The sequence below is a fragment of the Phascolarctos cinereus genome, unplaced genomic scaffold (assembly GCF_003287225.1).
Source record: "Phascolarctos cinereus isolate Bilbo 61053 unplaced genomic scaffold, phaCin_HiC Scaffold_3;HRSCAF=262, whole genome shotgun sequence".
Taxonomy (NCBI): domain Eukaryota; kingdom Metazoa; phylum Chordata; class Mammalia; order Diprotodontia; family Phascolarctidae; genus Phascolarctos; species Phascolarctos cinereus.
This window is the reverse complement of record NW_027555736.1, coordinates 163,646,356-163,661,937: the sequence shown is the minus strand read 5'-3', so window position 1 is coordinate 163,661,937 and position 15,582 is coordinate 163,646,356. Positions and strand designations below refer to the sequence as shown.

General features: G+C 40.1%; 1 protein-coding gene across 1 annotated transcript in view; it reads left to right on the top strand.

Moving 5' to 3' along the window:
• Positions 1-11,436, top strand: part of SLC27A2 (solute carrier family 27 member 2) — a 67,839-nt gene extending 56,403 nt beyond the window's left edge. The window contains exons 6-10 of the mRNA XM_020979384.2: positions 481-571; positions 2,002-2,200; positions 3,061-3,158; positions 8,879-9,009; positions 10,947-11,436. Of these exons, the coding sequence (XP_020835043.1) occupies positions 481-571; positions 2,002-2,200; positions 3,061-3,158; positions 8,879-9,009; positions 10,947-11,123 (696 nt within the window). The 3' untranslated portion in view covers positions 11,124-11,436. The remainder of the gene's footprint in view (positions 1-480; positions 572-2,001; positions 2,201-3,060; positions 3,159-8,878; positions 9,010-10,946) is intronic.
• Positions 11,437-15,582: the final 4,146 nt, after the last annotated feature.

The window sequence follows — 15,582 nt, the reverse complement described above, 5'->3', positions numbered from 1 at the left end:
CCAGGTAACACAGGTAGTAAGTGTCAAAGGCAGGAGTTGAACCCAGGTCTTCTGACTCCAACGCCATTGCTTGGTGTATTGTACCACACCATCTCCCCTCACCCATCCCCCCAAGTTCTCTTTACCTCCTAGGGCAGGTTCCCCACCCCTGAAAGATAGGTGACACTTTGTCAATCTGAAATTGAAGGGAAGGGCACGCTAAGGAGAGGTTCTGGTATGAGCATAGGAACAAAAATGGGAAGTATGCAGGGTGGGGGGAGAGAGAGAACAGTGAGTAATTCAGCTTGACAGGACTCATGAATGCCTGAAAGGAAGTTATGGGAAATTATGTGATGCTCATTGTAGGGGAGGGAGACTCATTCCTGACAATGCTAAACTCTGGGTGGCAGAATGTCAACATAGATGTGTTCAGAAATAAAAAAAAAATCTACCTGTGAAAGAAATCATGCTCAAAATGACAATTCATTCTATTTTTGCTAGAAAGCTGTTTCATATGAGTTGATTAAATATGATGTAGAAAAAGATGAACCTGTCCGAGATGGAAATGGATACTGCATAAAAGTTCCCAAAGGTACCACTGACTTTTATTAAATTAATCTGCCTAGGCAAGTCACTTAACCCTGTTTGTCTCAGTTTCCTCATCTGTCAAATGAGCTGGAGAAGGAAATGGCAAACCACTTCAATATCTTTGCCAAGAAAACCCCAAACGGGTCACTAAGAATCAGACATGACTGAAATTACTCCATAACAGGTTTGGATGTAAACTATGAGGCAATAGTCAAAAAATATTGAAGTGCCTACCATGTTCCAGGCACTAAGCTAAGTGCTTGGTAAAAATGATCTGAAAGTCCCATCATTAGATCTAAGCTAAACAGCATTAGGGGAGGAATCCTCAGCGATTACTCCAGTACTCTTGGAAAGAAAACAGTCACCAACAAGGGGACAGGCCCATCCTAGCTCTTTTTACAGCAGACATGTACTAGGATTTGTTTGCACTGTTCAGAGCTAATGTGAAATGCGTAATTGGTAGTCTTTCAAACTGCTTTGTGTTCCAGTTGGGTTTATATGTCAGCGTCCTAGAAGATTATTATTATTGAAAGTTATTGAAGTTATGAAATAAACAAATGAATGAATTAAGTAAGCAAGTAATCCATAGTTCTCTTATCTGTCAGAATGCCTTTTAAGGAGCTTCAGGGTAGAACAAATGTAGCATAAGCTATATCACTTTGGAAATAAGGGTTTCATTTAAGTTTTAAGGATCATAAATGAAATGCCAAAAGCTACCAAGTACAATAAAGTTATTCTTTTACCCCTTATTTAATGGATGCTTATAAATGTCACAAACTGAGAAAAAGTAGTCTTTAACTTTTAACATCAAACTGTCTTATATTATCGATAATGTTTACAAACTGATTATTTTTTGCAATAACAGATAAAAATTAATAGAATTACAGATGTATACTGGTGTAGCTATGCCTGTCCCTTCACACAGGTTCAGATCTCACCTCTGCTTCTAACTATGTGAGCATGGACAAGTCACTTAACTTTTAAGCCTTTTACCTTACCTGTGAGAAAAAGGGTAATAAAATCAGGTTCCCATTAGGGCAAATAGTGAATCCCCTCAAGTGGTGACATGATTTGAATTTGCACTACATTATTTCCATTGGGCTGGAACCAGTTACCATAATTATAACTTCAAATAGTATGAATTCAAATATATTCATGCCCACTTCAGGAGACTCATTATTTGCACTACACAAGACCTCACTGTAATAACACTGACCTCTCAGAATTATCAGGAGGATGAACTTAGGTAATATCAGTAAGGTGGTTTGCAAACCTTAAAACACAATAGGAATATCAGCCATTGTTGTGACCATTGTTGTTATAGAATCAAGCCTGGTGCCACACTCTTCATTTGACCTTAACCAAAGGGCCAGTTGATGGTGAAATTTGACAATGGTGAAAATACCTGCTTTTCTCCTTCTTCTGTAATCTTAGGTGAAGTAGGCTTATTAATTTGCAAAATCACAGATCTCACACCATTCAGCGGCTATGCTGGAGGAAAGAGTCAAACAGAGAAGAAAAAGCTAAGAGATGTCTTTAAGAAAGGGGATGTCTATTTTAACAGCGGTGACCTCTTATTAATTGACCGTGAAAACTTCATCTACTTCCATGACAGAATTGGAGATACTTTCAGGTTGGTTTCTATTTATTATTGGACAAAATAAACTAAAAAAAAAACTGTAAAATTAGAATTGTAATTTTTAACCTACATTGGTATTTAGTCACAGGGAAAAGGTCTGGAAATAGGATTTCATTGGTATAGGGAATTTTTAAGTGGGGGATTCGATTTACCAATGCAGGTTAGCGCTGCAGCTTTTCTAGTATTAGAGAACTGTCATAAAGAAGATACCTTACAGACAATGACTTGCCCAGGGTCATCCATATAGTTGTATATATAAACTATGGACAAAATCAATCTATGGTGATTTTTGAAGAGAAGGCACTAGCAGCTGGTGGAATTGGGAAAGGTTCCTCATGGAGAAGGTGAGCTTTGAAGGACCCTGGAGTTCTAAGAGATTGGGAGGAGGAGGCGAATGTGCTTTCCAGGCAGGGGAGAGAAGGGCACATAGAGGGGAGATAAAGTATCTCGCGTGAAACTTCAGGAAGGTCAGTTTGGCTGCACTATATAAAGGAAAGTAATGTATAATAGAGACTGAGACAGGGGTGCAGAACCTGTGGCCCTCTAGGTCCTCAAGTGTGGCCCTTTGACTGAATCCAAACTTCACAGAACAAATCCCCTTCACAAAAAGATTTGTTCCATAATACTTGGACTCAGTAAAAGGCTGCACTTGAGGACCTAGAGGGCCACATGTGGCCTCAAGGCTGCAGGTTCCCTACACCAGTCTGGGAGTTTCCAGAGTGATTATGAAATAAGATCAGGCCAAGCCAGACCAGACCCTACCCTAACCGCACAGATATATAATGGAAAGTGACAAATGTATTACCATAAATTTAGGCAGAAATTAACCTCCCCTCTTTCTTTCCCAAATCTAGGTGGAAAGGGGAAAATGTGGCAACCACGGAAGTCGCAGATATCGTGGGACTGGTTGACTTTGTCCAAGAAGTTAATGTTTATGGCGTGCCTGTACCAGGTACATGCAAAAACCATTTGGAAAACTTTAACTAAGCTTCTAGACAAATGGAACATAGTTTTAACCCTGGGACAGAATTTGCCATCTATTCCCTAAAAACTATCCAGTGAAGCATTTCTTTTCTTTCAACATTGTATAGGGACTAGACGCAGGCCAAATGTAGCCTCAAGGCCACAGATTCCCCACCCTGACCTAACCTCTTTCTGAGTCTGGGTTTTTTTTTCCATTCTGTAAAACGAGAGGGTTGGAGCAGATGATGTTCAAGATCACTTGCAATTCTAAAACAGGGCAGAAGTGTGGGGGTGAAAAATCAAGGAATGTTTCCTTTAACTTTTCACACCTAAACATGAAGGCAGAAGAGTAGAGCAAGGAGAAAAGAGAGAGAAAAGGTCCCTTTCTTTCCCAGCAGGTCCACCAGGCACATGACACACTGACTCACCACCCCAAGTTATTACTCTAGGGCATAGTACCATTCATTTATTTGCCTCCCTATGAGCAGTATTTTGTGATTCTTACTTGTTTTGCAAGCAAGAATCCAAAGTTCTCTTTTTTTCCTGAGCAGTGGTAAGATTGATATGCTAATGATTAACACTTGATGTAAGCTTTGAAGTTTGCAAGACACTTACTTCAAAGTTGTAGGGGTAAAGGGTGCAAATATTATGTGTTATTTTGGCCATTTTACCTCTGGGGAACCTGAAGCCTTACAAGATTAAGTGACTGATCTATGGCCCCACACACCTAAGGCAGGTTTCCCAAGGTCTCCTGACTCCAAATCTAGTAGGAAAACCACTGGACTAGGCGGCTTCTCAAAATCAAACAAACAAACAAACGTTCTAGAGTCGCTCTTGTCTGCCAGATCCTCATTTCATGGTAGAAATTATAACTGTGTCCCAGGCAACTGAGATTTAAGAGAACCTAGAAGAAAAAGAATCCTAACGTAGAAGAGAATATACTTAGGTAGCTAATTAAATCTTAGCCCACTTAAGTATTAACTGAAATATAGTGTTCAGATTTTGGGAATTAATTGTTGTTCAGTCATTTTTCAGTTGTGTCCGACTCTGCATGACCCTATTTGGGCTTTTCTTGGCAAAGATACTAGACCGGTTTGCCATTAACTTCTCCAGCTCATTTTGTAGATGAGGAAACTGAGGCAAACAGGATTAAGTGACTTACTCAGAGTCACACAGATAGTAGATATCTAGGGCTGGATTTGAACTCAGGGAGATGAGTCTTCCTGACTCAGGTCCTGCACTCTATCCACTGTGTCACCTAGCTGCCCATCGAAATTAATAGTCCCATTTTATTCTCATAGGTGGTATGGAAAAAGAGCTTCATTTTGAGATCTGGGTTTGAATCCAAACTCTGCTATTTACTACTTGTGTGAGCTTGGGCAGATACTAAACCTCTCTGGGCCTCAGTTTCCTCATCTGTAAAGTGAGGAGGTTGGCCTCACTTTCAGCTCTAGGCCATAAGTTTAGGGATGGAGAGGACCCTAAAGGCCATCCAGACCAATCCCTTAACTTTACAGATGAGAAAACCAAGGCTCAGTGGTTCCCCCCCCATAGATAGCAAGTTGGCATGTGATCTCTTCCTCCGATCCCAGTACTATTTATACTACACCTGCCTAGAAGACCATGCTCAGGTCTGACTCACAGCATTTTGAGGTGACTCTAGGTTCTTGTAGCCCATGCCAGTGAAACACAAGTTATACCAGCTCCTAGAAAAACTTCAAACTCAGGTCTTTTGATAAGGACTGTTTGTGAGGACCAGCCTATTTATTCTGAGTTCAAGGCTTATTCCCAAAAGGTTAGCCCACCAGGAAATGACTTCTTTGGCCACAGCAACTCTGTGTGTGTGTGTGTTGTGTGTGTGTGTGTGTGTGTGTTGTTAAGTTTAATAGTATTTTTCCCCAGTTACATGTCAAGAAAATTTTTACCATTCATTTTTACAAGATTTTGAGTTCCAAATTTTTCTCCCTCTCCTCCCCTCTTCAGAAAATGGTGGTCAGTTTGATATAGTTTATACATGTGTTAGCATGTAAAAATATTTCCATATTAATCACAGTTGTGAAAGAAGAAACAGATCAAAAGGAAAGGAAAAAAAACTGTGAGAAAGAATAAATCTGTATTCAGAGTCCATTAAAGTCTCTAGGGCTGTTTAGCCTAGAGAAGAGGTGATTATAGGGAGACATCATTTTTATCTGCATTGTTTGAAGAAGTTGACTTGTTTTGGGGAACAGACCTGGAAATCAGAAGGGCATTTTGCCTCAAAATAAAGAAAAATAATTTTACAGCAACTAAGAATTTTCTGTAGTACAATGAGCTGGCTGCCTTATTGTGGAGTGAGCTGTTCATCACTGAAAATATTTTAGTGGAAGCAGGATAATAATCCATCATGGATTTAAAAGAAGGGATTTCTTCATTGGATGGGAGGTGAGACTAAGTGACTCCCAAAGCCTCTTCTAATTCTAGTCTTCCAAATACCAGGGTATGTGTTACCTGATCTCCAGTCCCCTAGAATTCAGTCCAGGTCTAGACTCATGGTAAAAATACAGGTTGCCACTGGATGCAGATGGCTCTGGAGGACAGAGTGAGGCTAGTGACCTTGCACAGCCCTCGCTCACTTAAATCCAATTCACCTGCAAGTCATAGCATCATCTTCCTGATGTCATGGTCCTCTTTGAGAACAAAGGACAAACAACAGGTCTGGACCATGGCAGTTACCCCATCTTGAGTCATGCTTAATCTAACAGATCCTTGAGAAGCCTCCTTAGGTGTTGAGCCAACATGGAGGTTCTTACCTGCTTTGGGGTACACTTGGCATGGCTTTTTTGGTTCTATCCCTAGCACAGACTTGAACTAGAAGTGATGCCAGAATCCTTCCCAATGAGATCATCTCTGTGGACAGGGGATGACCCCTTGGCCTGGACCAGAACCAAACTGCCTCCTGGGAGGGCAAAGGAAGGGGAGCTGTTAGTGTATACATCCTCTTCCCTATTAGAGAATAATAATTTACATTTATAGGGTACTTTAAGGTTTGCAGAACACCGTATATGTATTATCTCATTACAGTATCAGCAATCCTTATGAGATTAAGTACTATTCCATTTTATAGTTAGGGAAAGTAAATGCCTGACTCAAGCCTCTTCCTCCTCCAGTCCCTCTTCTATTCAGCTACTAAAGTGATTTTCCTAAAGTAAAGGTGCAGTCATGTCACACACACACACACACACACACACACACACACACACACACACACTCTCTCTCTCTCTCTCTCTCTCTCTCTCTCTCAATAAATTCTGGAGCTCCCTATTATTTCCTGGATCAAATACAGAATGCTCCAAATTCGAAATCCTTCATAACCTAGCCCCCTTCCCACTCTGCTTGCACTTTATTCCCCAACACATACTCATTGGCCACAAACAAGACTCTCCCTCTCCCAGCATTTTCTCTGCCTGCCCCCCAAGCCTAGAATACTCTCCCTCCTCATCTCTGCCTACTGTCCTCCCTGGTTCTTTTAAGTCCCTACTACTCATTTGTCCTCTTTGAAAAGGAACAATGAATAACAATCTTGTACAAGAAACCTTTCCCAGCCCCTCACCTTCTCTCTGTTAATTATTTCCTATTTATCCTGTATTTAACTTGCTTTGCATATATTTATGTGTTGTCTCTCCTGTTAGAGTGTAAGCTCTTTGTGGGCAGAGACTGTCTTTTGCCTCTTTTTTGTGTTCCTATCACTTAGCACAGTGCCTAGTGCATATTAAGTGCTTAACAAAGGTTGATTGATTGATTAACTCAAAGAGGTTAAGTGACTTACCCAAAGTCACACAGCTAGTGTCAGGTGGGATTTGAACTTGGGTCTTCTTGGCTTTGTCCAACACTTTCTACTATTGCCATGCTACCCTAGAGAAGCAGAGGGAACTATACTGGTGTATTCTCTCTACATCCAATGTACCTTCATTTCTTCTTTTTTTTTAATTTTTTTTTCAGTTAACAAGCTTTGGAGAGATATTTAGGAGATTGCTAAGAATTGTCTTAAAGCAACTAACTACCTGTAGAAACCAAAAAAAAAAAGTGGGAGGAAAGAGGGTGCTAAGCTTAGCCTTCCCCATTCCTGGTGTTTCTTCTTTGTTTTCTACCTACATTAGAGAAAGAGATAAACACACAATCACCTTGGGAGAGGTTTCCAAAGCCAGGGGCCCTCGTGACCAAAGTAAGCTTGCTTCCCCTTCTCTCTGATTACATATAAATAGTTCAGGGAAGTAGAGCCGACCTCCCCCTGGAACTGTAAAATTGGGTAGAAGCAATATTAATGCCCAATTAATATGGGCCTCACAAGAAAACAATGATAATTGTTCTAAAAACACTTCTCCATTTACTGTCCTGCCTGGTCAAGAGGAAATAAATGCTATTAGGATTGGTTATGGTAATTATCCCAGACACTTCTCCACTTTCCACCTGCTTGATCAAGATTAATCCCTTGCTCTTAGGCCTGGTTTTCTCTAAGGGAATGGTCACCTTATTGTATTAACTTGCTTTACCGTAAGGGCATAAAATAATCCCACCTTCTACTTCACCTTTATTCCCCTCTCCCCTTTGTTGTTGTTCAGTGGTGTCAAACTCTTCATGACCCCATTTGGGGTTTTCTTGGCAAAGATACTAGAATGGCTTACCATTTTCCTTCTCCACCTCATTTTACAGATGAGGAAACTGAGGCAAACAGGGTGAAGTGACTTGCCCAGGGTCACACAGCTAGTAAGTGTCTAAGGCCAGATTTGAACTCAAGTTTTCTGACTTCACGCCTAGCATTCTATTCACTGCACCACCTAGCTGCCTCTATATGATTCTTACATAATTCAAATTCACAGCTTCCTTTATAGTATTATGGTATATTAGTATTGACAATAAAAATTTCACCTATGGTAATCTCTCAGTTATCCATAGCAACTGGAATGTGTCAATAACAGTGACTAATTCCTATGTAATCCCAGAGCTTCATTTTATCCAATGACTGGAATTTTTTCCCTCACCAAACCTTCCATCAGAGCTGCTAATAAAGAGCCAATTTGTCTGGTTTGTATTTAAGTTTCTTTCTTCTGTCCAGTCCTTCCCTGTAGCAGAAATCCTAATGAGATGAGATATAAGAAAAACTTAGAAAGAGAGAGAACTGAAGCTGAAGCTGAAGTCCTAGCTAGCTCATAACTAGGTGGATAATCCGTTTGCTGAATAATTTAGTATACTAAAGACAAAAGGCCAAGATTTCCCACTGCATGGGGGCCATCTCCAGTTGTCCTAATCCAGGGGTGGGGAACCTGCATGTGGGCCCTCTAGGTCCTTGGGTATGGTCTTTTGACTGAGTCCAAATTTTACAGAACAAATCCTTTTATTAAGGAGATTTGTTCTGTGAAGTTTGGGTTCAGTCAAAGGGCCACATGGTTGGCTGCAGGTTCCCCGCCCCTATGTCCTGATCTATATTTTGCCACTCACTGGACCCACATGGCCCTGGAGGAGAAAGTGAGGCTTGTGACTTTGCACAGCCCTCCCTCCAATTCACTTACAAGTCATGGTATCATCTTCCTGACATCATGGAAAGATCCATGAAAGCTGGTAACTGTTCAATGAATGTTGGTTTAAAGGCCCATTCTTTTAGTCATTCAAATGCTTTCCTTTCCCATCATGTGTCAACAAACATTGTTATACTACTTGTCACTCTTTCCCCAGGTCATGAGGGTCGAATAGGGATGGCATCCATCCGGATGAAGGAGAACCATGAGTTTGATGGGAAGAAGCTCTACAAGCACATTACTGACTACCTGCCTAGCTATGCAAGGCCTAGATTCATCCGGCTTCAGGTATGAATGCCAAAGAGGCAACCTTTTCCTAAGGGAAATTCCAGTAAGACCCTGACCCATCCCTTCAAAGTGCCTACATGGCCTGAATGAGGTCAGAAGAATGGATTACTACTTCTCCTTTTGTGTCAAAAAATGCATTGGTTTTGCAAGGAATAGAAAACATATCTGTAAGTAAGTAATTCTGAAACATAGATTCCAGTGCCTGTCTGCCTGGCTAATCCCACTAAATGGCAGACCACAGCTTATTCATTTGGAAATCTCTGCTAGAGAAATGCTTACCTAAAGACTCACTATGCCAGTTTAATTCAATTTGATAAGTATTTATTAAGCCCAGGGTTCATGACCTTTTTTGTTTAAACCCCTTGGGCCAGGGGTGGGGATCAGGCCACAGAGGCCACTGGTTCCCTACCCCTGTCTTGGGCAGTCTCGTAAAACCTATGGACCCCTTCTCAGAATAATGGCTTTAAATGTATAAAATAAAATACATGGGATTACAAAGAAAACCAATTATACTGAAATGTAGTTATCAAAACTTTTTTTTTAAAAAAACAAGTTTATGGACCTCCAACTTGAGAACACCTGACTTAAGCCACTCACTGTAGAGGTTTAGTATTTCTTGCTTCAAGCACCAAAGCAATGAAACATCTGATAAGATCTTTTGACTTTGTACAATGGGAAATTTAACTGTACAGTTTCAGTCATTTGGAACCATTCTAGACTTAATATCTCTAACAGAGGAAAGAAGGTGGATTCTTTCTAGATTGCTTTCAGGACCTTAGCTGGGTTAGCCAATGCTATTAAAGAAAAAAAGTAACAAAAAAGACAAGTGAATGTCCTGGGACCACTTGTACCTAGGTTTATACATTTAGAGTTGGAAGGGACCTCAGACATCATCTAGTCTAACCCTTTCACTCAATTTATAGATGAGACTGGAAGATTAATTGACTTGTCTGGGGTCACATGGTTACTTATTCAAAAAATTATATATATAGAAGACTTGAAGGATTTACGATTTCCATATGGGAGACTCCATCCATAGTGTAGATGGATGACTGTAGGCAAGTTGATTAACTTTTCAATGCCTCAGTTTCCTCATCTGTAAAAGAAGGGAGTTGTGCTAGAGATTTCTGAGGGTTTTTTCCCAGCTCTGAATCTAAGATCTGGAATTTGGAATCAGAGGTCCTGGATTCACACCTCAACTCTGCCACTTATTCATTGTGTGATCCCTTGACTATCAAAGGCCACACCAGTGGATAGCCTGCTTTGGCAGCTCCTCCCAAGTTGGAAGGGTTTTAAGTAAAGTCTGAGGACCAGGAGAGAGATGTTCAGAGAGATTCAAACATAACTCTTAAGCCATTTACTAAGTTAGAGGGAGTTTGCCATCTATGTTGGTGGGTGTAGTACCAACTCTGAGGAAATTATAGCTCCTTGAGGTCTGATGTCCCATAATTGGTTGTTTCTATTGATTAATGAAAAGCACTGGAGAAGGGGCAGCTAGGTGGCACAGTAGATAGAGCTCTGGCCCTGAAGTCAAGAGGACCTGAGTTCAAATCTAGCCTTGGACACTTACTAGCAGTATGACCCCAGGCAAGTCATTTAACCTTAATTGCCTCCAAAAGAAAGAAAAAGAAAAGAAAAGAAGACACTGGAGAGTACTAGATACGAATCATCCTCAGAGTTGGAAAGCTAGGTTGCAAGTCCCCCCTCTTACAAGTGCTGTCTATATGACCTTGGGCAAGTCACTTAACCTCTTAGTGGCCCCAGGGAACTATCTAAGATCTTAAAGAGTTTGCTTTGGGAGAGGTAGTTTCCTCATCCAGGATTTCCCTTTTCCAGCAAAATCACAGGTCTATTCCCTACTCCAAACATCTAGTACATTTCCAGGCATATAGTAGGGATTTAATAAATGCATAAACAAGTTATTGGGTGTTTTTCAGGATACTATTGAAATTACCGGAACTTTTAAGCACCGTAAAGTGAAGCTTGTGGAGGAGGGATTCAACCCTGCTGTCATTAAAGACACCTTATATTTCTTGGATGACACAGAGAAAATGTACATCCCCATGACTGAGGACATTTATAACTCCATAAATAATTACAGTCTGAAACTCTGAATGTTTCTAAGACAGCAGCTAGGCCACAATCTCTGAATATACCCATTTCAGCGTTTGTTATAATCCAATTTTAATTCAACTGAAGATTAGAAAATATAATTTTCTATGAACTGATGCCTACTGTAAGGGAAGAGGCTTTTTTGTTGTTGTTTTGTGTTTTTTTCTTTAAATTTATCTGAACTTTTGCAAATGCAAAGATCTAGAGTTAATTTGTTTTTAAATTTGCACCTACTGTTTGTATTTGCAAACTGGATTTATTGAAGGGAGGGGGGATTTTTTTTTAAATCATAATAAAACAGATCATTAAAGTGTGTGATGGTGCTATTTCTTATGTTCTTTATCAGCTTTATTCCAAATGTAGCCCTCGTGTCAGTTGCATCAATAACATAAAGGACTCCAGTTACTGTTCAAGGGTATTCCTTTGGAATGGTTTGATCTCCAAGCCAGAAACCTAGGGAAATTGTAGTCCTGGGTATCCCAGGAGGTTGACACTAGTTCTTTGTCATTGGCAAAATTAAGCTTTAGTCAAATCAACAGTTAAGTGCATATTGTGCAAATGAGCCAGTCACAGGTGTCCAGGGGCCAGCAATGAACATTTCCTAGTATCATTTTCATTTCTCAATGTTATTTGCGGTTCTGGTTCACAGCTTTAGGGAAGATACAGTTCATACACAGTAGGCCAGTAGATAACATATACTCTTTAGCCCTTAGCTGTGCCATTGCAACTGCTCCTACAAAGCCTAATACTGGCCAAGATCCTTTCTGGCAATCTTGTTCCAGTGATGTTGGCTGGCAAAGTTCCATTGACTGGTAATAAAATCTCCTTGGTATTTTCACTGGGGAGATTTGGAACTTCTCCAAAGTCAACCTAGAGATTAGCACCTTTGGGCTAGTTCTTTTCCCTTTTGTTTGGCTGCCAAAACAGTGATCCTACTCCTACCTGACCACAGATTCCTTTAGGGGACCATGGAATGAGCTGTTTTATAAAAGAGTTCCCTATCACTAGAGAGAGGGGTTCAAACAGAGGCTAATGACAGTTTGTCAGGGATAGCAGAGCTGTCACCACATTTACAGGCCAGGACTGAAATGCCACCAGAATACTGAAATTTTTCCAGAGAAATGCTCTTAATGATACCCAAGTTACATCCTTGGGATTTATTTTAGGGTCAGATAGTTTTCAATACTGTACAGACTCTGGTTATGGGTAAGCCAGATGGGACAAGGTAGTCTTCCCTAGAAAAAACCTTGTAGCATTTTCTTGACTGCAACATGGCATAATCTCCAAATCAGGAAGACCTGGGTTCAAGTTTGAACAATACAGGCTGTGTGAGCCTGGGCAAGTCGATTCTTAGTACTCTCCAGCACTTCCTAAACTGTGGGTCAGGGTCGTGACCCACAGTTTAAGAAGCCCTGCTCTAGGCAACATAATAAGTCCTAGCCTAAGCTGTTGGACATTTTTGGGTTTTGATGGTTCATAGTGAGTGAAAATAGCAATTATTTCTGTTCTGACCAGAAACCCTGAGGGTCTTCTCCTCCCAGATTGACTTTTTTTTTTCTGAGTAGGTAAAAAAAAACCTGTCTTTTGCCTCATTTCTTACCTAGCCTTAATTACTAAATGAGTGCTGCCTTAGTCAAACTGAGATCTGTTAAAGACCTTAGCCTAAAAAGGCCAAGGTCTCCCACTACATCCAGGGCCATCTCTAGTCATCCAGATCTATATCTTGCCACTGGATCCAGCTGGCTTTGGAGGAGAGAGTGAAGCTGGTAACTTTGCCAGCTCTGCCTCCCTTAAATCCAATTCACTTGCATGTCATGGCATCACCTCCCTGAAGTCATGGTCCTCTTCAAGAAAGGACAAGTAACATCAACACAAGACTGAAACTCAAAGAGAGGCGTTTCCTGCAGCCACAAGCTTGGTATCCAATCCTTTTCCCCATCCAAACTCCTTCAGGTAATTCAACCTGGTATACTCAGCACTGACAGTAGAATCATAGATTTACAGCTGAAAGTGACCTTAGAGAAAATCTGATCAGACCCATCCCACACACACCCCCTCCCATTTTGTAGATAAGTAAACTGAAGCCCAGAGGTAAATTTATTAGCTCTAGGTCAAATTAAATCTGTGGAAGAACCAGAATTTTAACATAGATATCCACCATTCTTTCTACCATACCACACTGCCTCCTAAGTGAAGAGACAAGGTTTGAGCAGTCACGAGAACAGGGAGATATCTTTCAGGACCTGAAGGCATGTGAGATGGTCACACTATACCAGTACCTGACTGTAGATGTTCATTTTGGGAGAGACTACTCCATCAAGGGTAACCATTGGGACAGTGTTCATGCAAAGGAGGAAAAGAAAAGAGAGAAACTAAGATGGATAGAGTTATCAGCAGTCAAGATAGACACTGAGATACAGTGGTATTAACTGGAAGGGGCATGCCACCTAACAATGGTCTTGAATATTTGTAAAGCGCTTAGCACAGTGCCTAGCATACAATATGTGCTTGAAAAATGTTCCTTTTCTTTCCTTCCCTTCATTAATGACTAAAAATATGAGGCCTTTTTTTTTAAAGTTCCCCTCTTACTAAAGTGGGAATTCCCATTTTCCCTTTTTTTCACCCCATAATCCATACAAAAGATTAAAAGTATCATTGACCAGTAGTGTGGACTTTAAAAAGCCTGCAGACAGAGCTGATTTTTGCATGAAGGATTAGTGGAGATGTGGGGGTTGGCACCAACAGAGGCTAGCATATTTTCATGGAGGAGTGATGGTGCCAGGGAATACTGAGAGGTAATCATAATTCCCCAAAAGCATGATATCCAAGGAAAGCCAAGACAAAATAACATCAACACTATTGGTAGAGCCATAGAAAAGTCTATTAATGGCCATGGTTTTTTAATTGCTCAAATTACTAGTAATAAGAGAAATACAATGTATAAGTCTATAACATTATAAAAGAAACCTTTGAAAATTTAAGAAATAGGATCGATGCAATGACCAACCATGACTCCAGAAGCCCATGGATGACTCATACTTCCCACCTCTTGCCAGAAGTCATCAGATCACTCTAACTAGAGTTAGAGGGGAGTTCAAAGGTTATTTAATCTAGGTGACAGACTATACAGCAGAACAAGGCAGATATTTTCAGTACTGCCAATACAATACAAATTTGTTTTACATGACTATACTTATTTGTTACAAGGGAGGGCTTTGCAGGGGAAGGCAGGAAGAAAGTCCTAGATGTGAGAGAGGGTCGTGATGTGTAAAAAAAAAAGCGTGTCAATGAAATACTGAGATGCAGAAAAAAGACAAGAAAAGACTTTAGAAAAATAGACAAGGAGATGGGGAAGGGGGTATCTGGGAACTACATTAGATTTTTTATAGCATAAATATCTTTATGTATAAATATAAAACATTTATATATAAATATATATTTATACTATATAAATATAATGTGTAAAATATTTATATATATGTTAAATATAAATGTATAGATGTTTATATATTTATATTAAAACTTCATGTAAAAGAGGATTCATAGCTTCATATACTACTCTCTTTTTATGTTCTTTATATATGAAAATGATAATATTTGTTGTTATTTTTCAAGTTCACAACAAGAAAGAAAAAAAAATTTGAAGAAATCACCAAGAAGCTTTAGGGAGAGTCATGGGGATACTGTAACCCTTGCCATTTGCCCATTTCCTTGGTTCTGAATGACAGTCAATTTCATATTGGACTTCATATACAACAGTGCATCTCATGTTTCACTGCATTTGTAACGGCTGCCCTGTCTCTTCTCCTCCTTCTGGCCTCTCCACCCATGCCTGGAATGCACTCCATCCTCACTTCTGCCTCTTGGAACCCCTGATTTCCTATAAGATTCAGCTCATACAACATCATCTGTGTGAGATCTTTTCTGGTACATTTCATCCGTACTAGTTCCTTCCCCTTTCTCCATTCACAAGGTTACCCAGGATATCTGCTTTGTATGTATTTTGTAGATAATTTATACATACATGTACAGACATATGTTCATATATATGTTATACGTATATAGTTACATGTAATTTACACATACCTATATATAGGCACGTGTGTATATAATGTGCATGGTGCCCACTCCTTTAGAACATGACCTCCTTGAAAGCAGAGACTGCTTTGTTTTTGTGTTTATATCCCCAGTGACTAATAGAGTGACTGATTCATAATAGGTACTTAATAAATGTTCTATTTCTCCCCATTTCATAGATGAGGAAACTGAGCCTCAGAGAGACTTGCCCATTCTCAGACCATAAGTGGTCAGAGCTGAGATTTGAACTCTGATCTCCTAACTCAAAGTCCAGTGCTGCATCCACTACGCCATGTTGTCTTTCACATAGGAAAAAGCAATTTGGACATCTTTGGGTAAGGGGAGTAATTAATTATTAATTAATAGCAGCTAGGTGGCACAGTG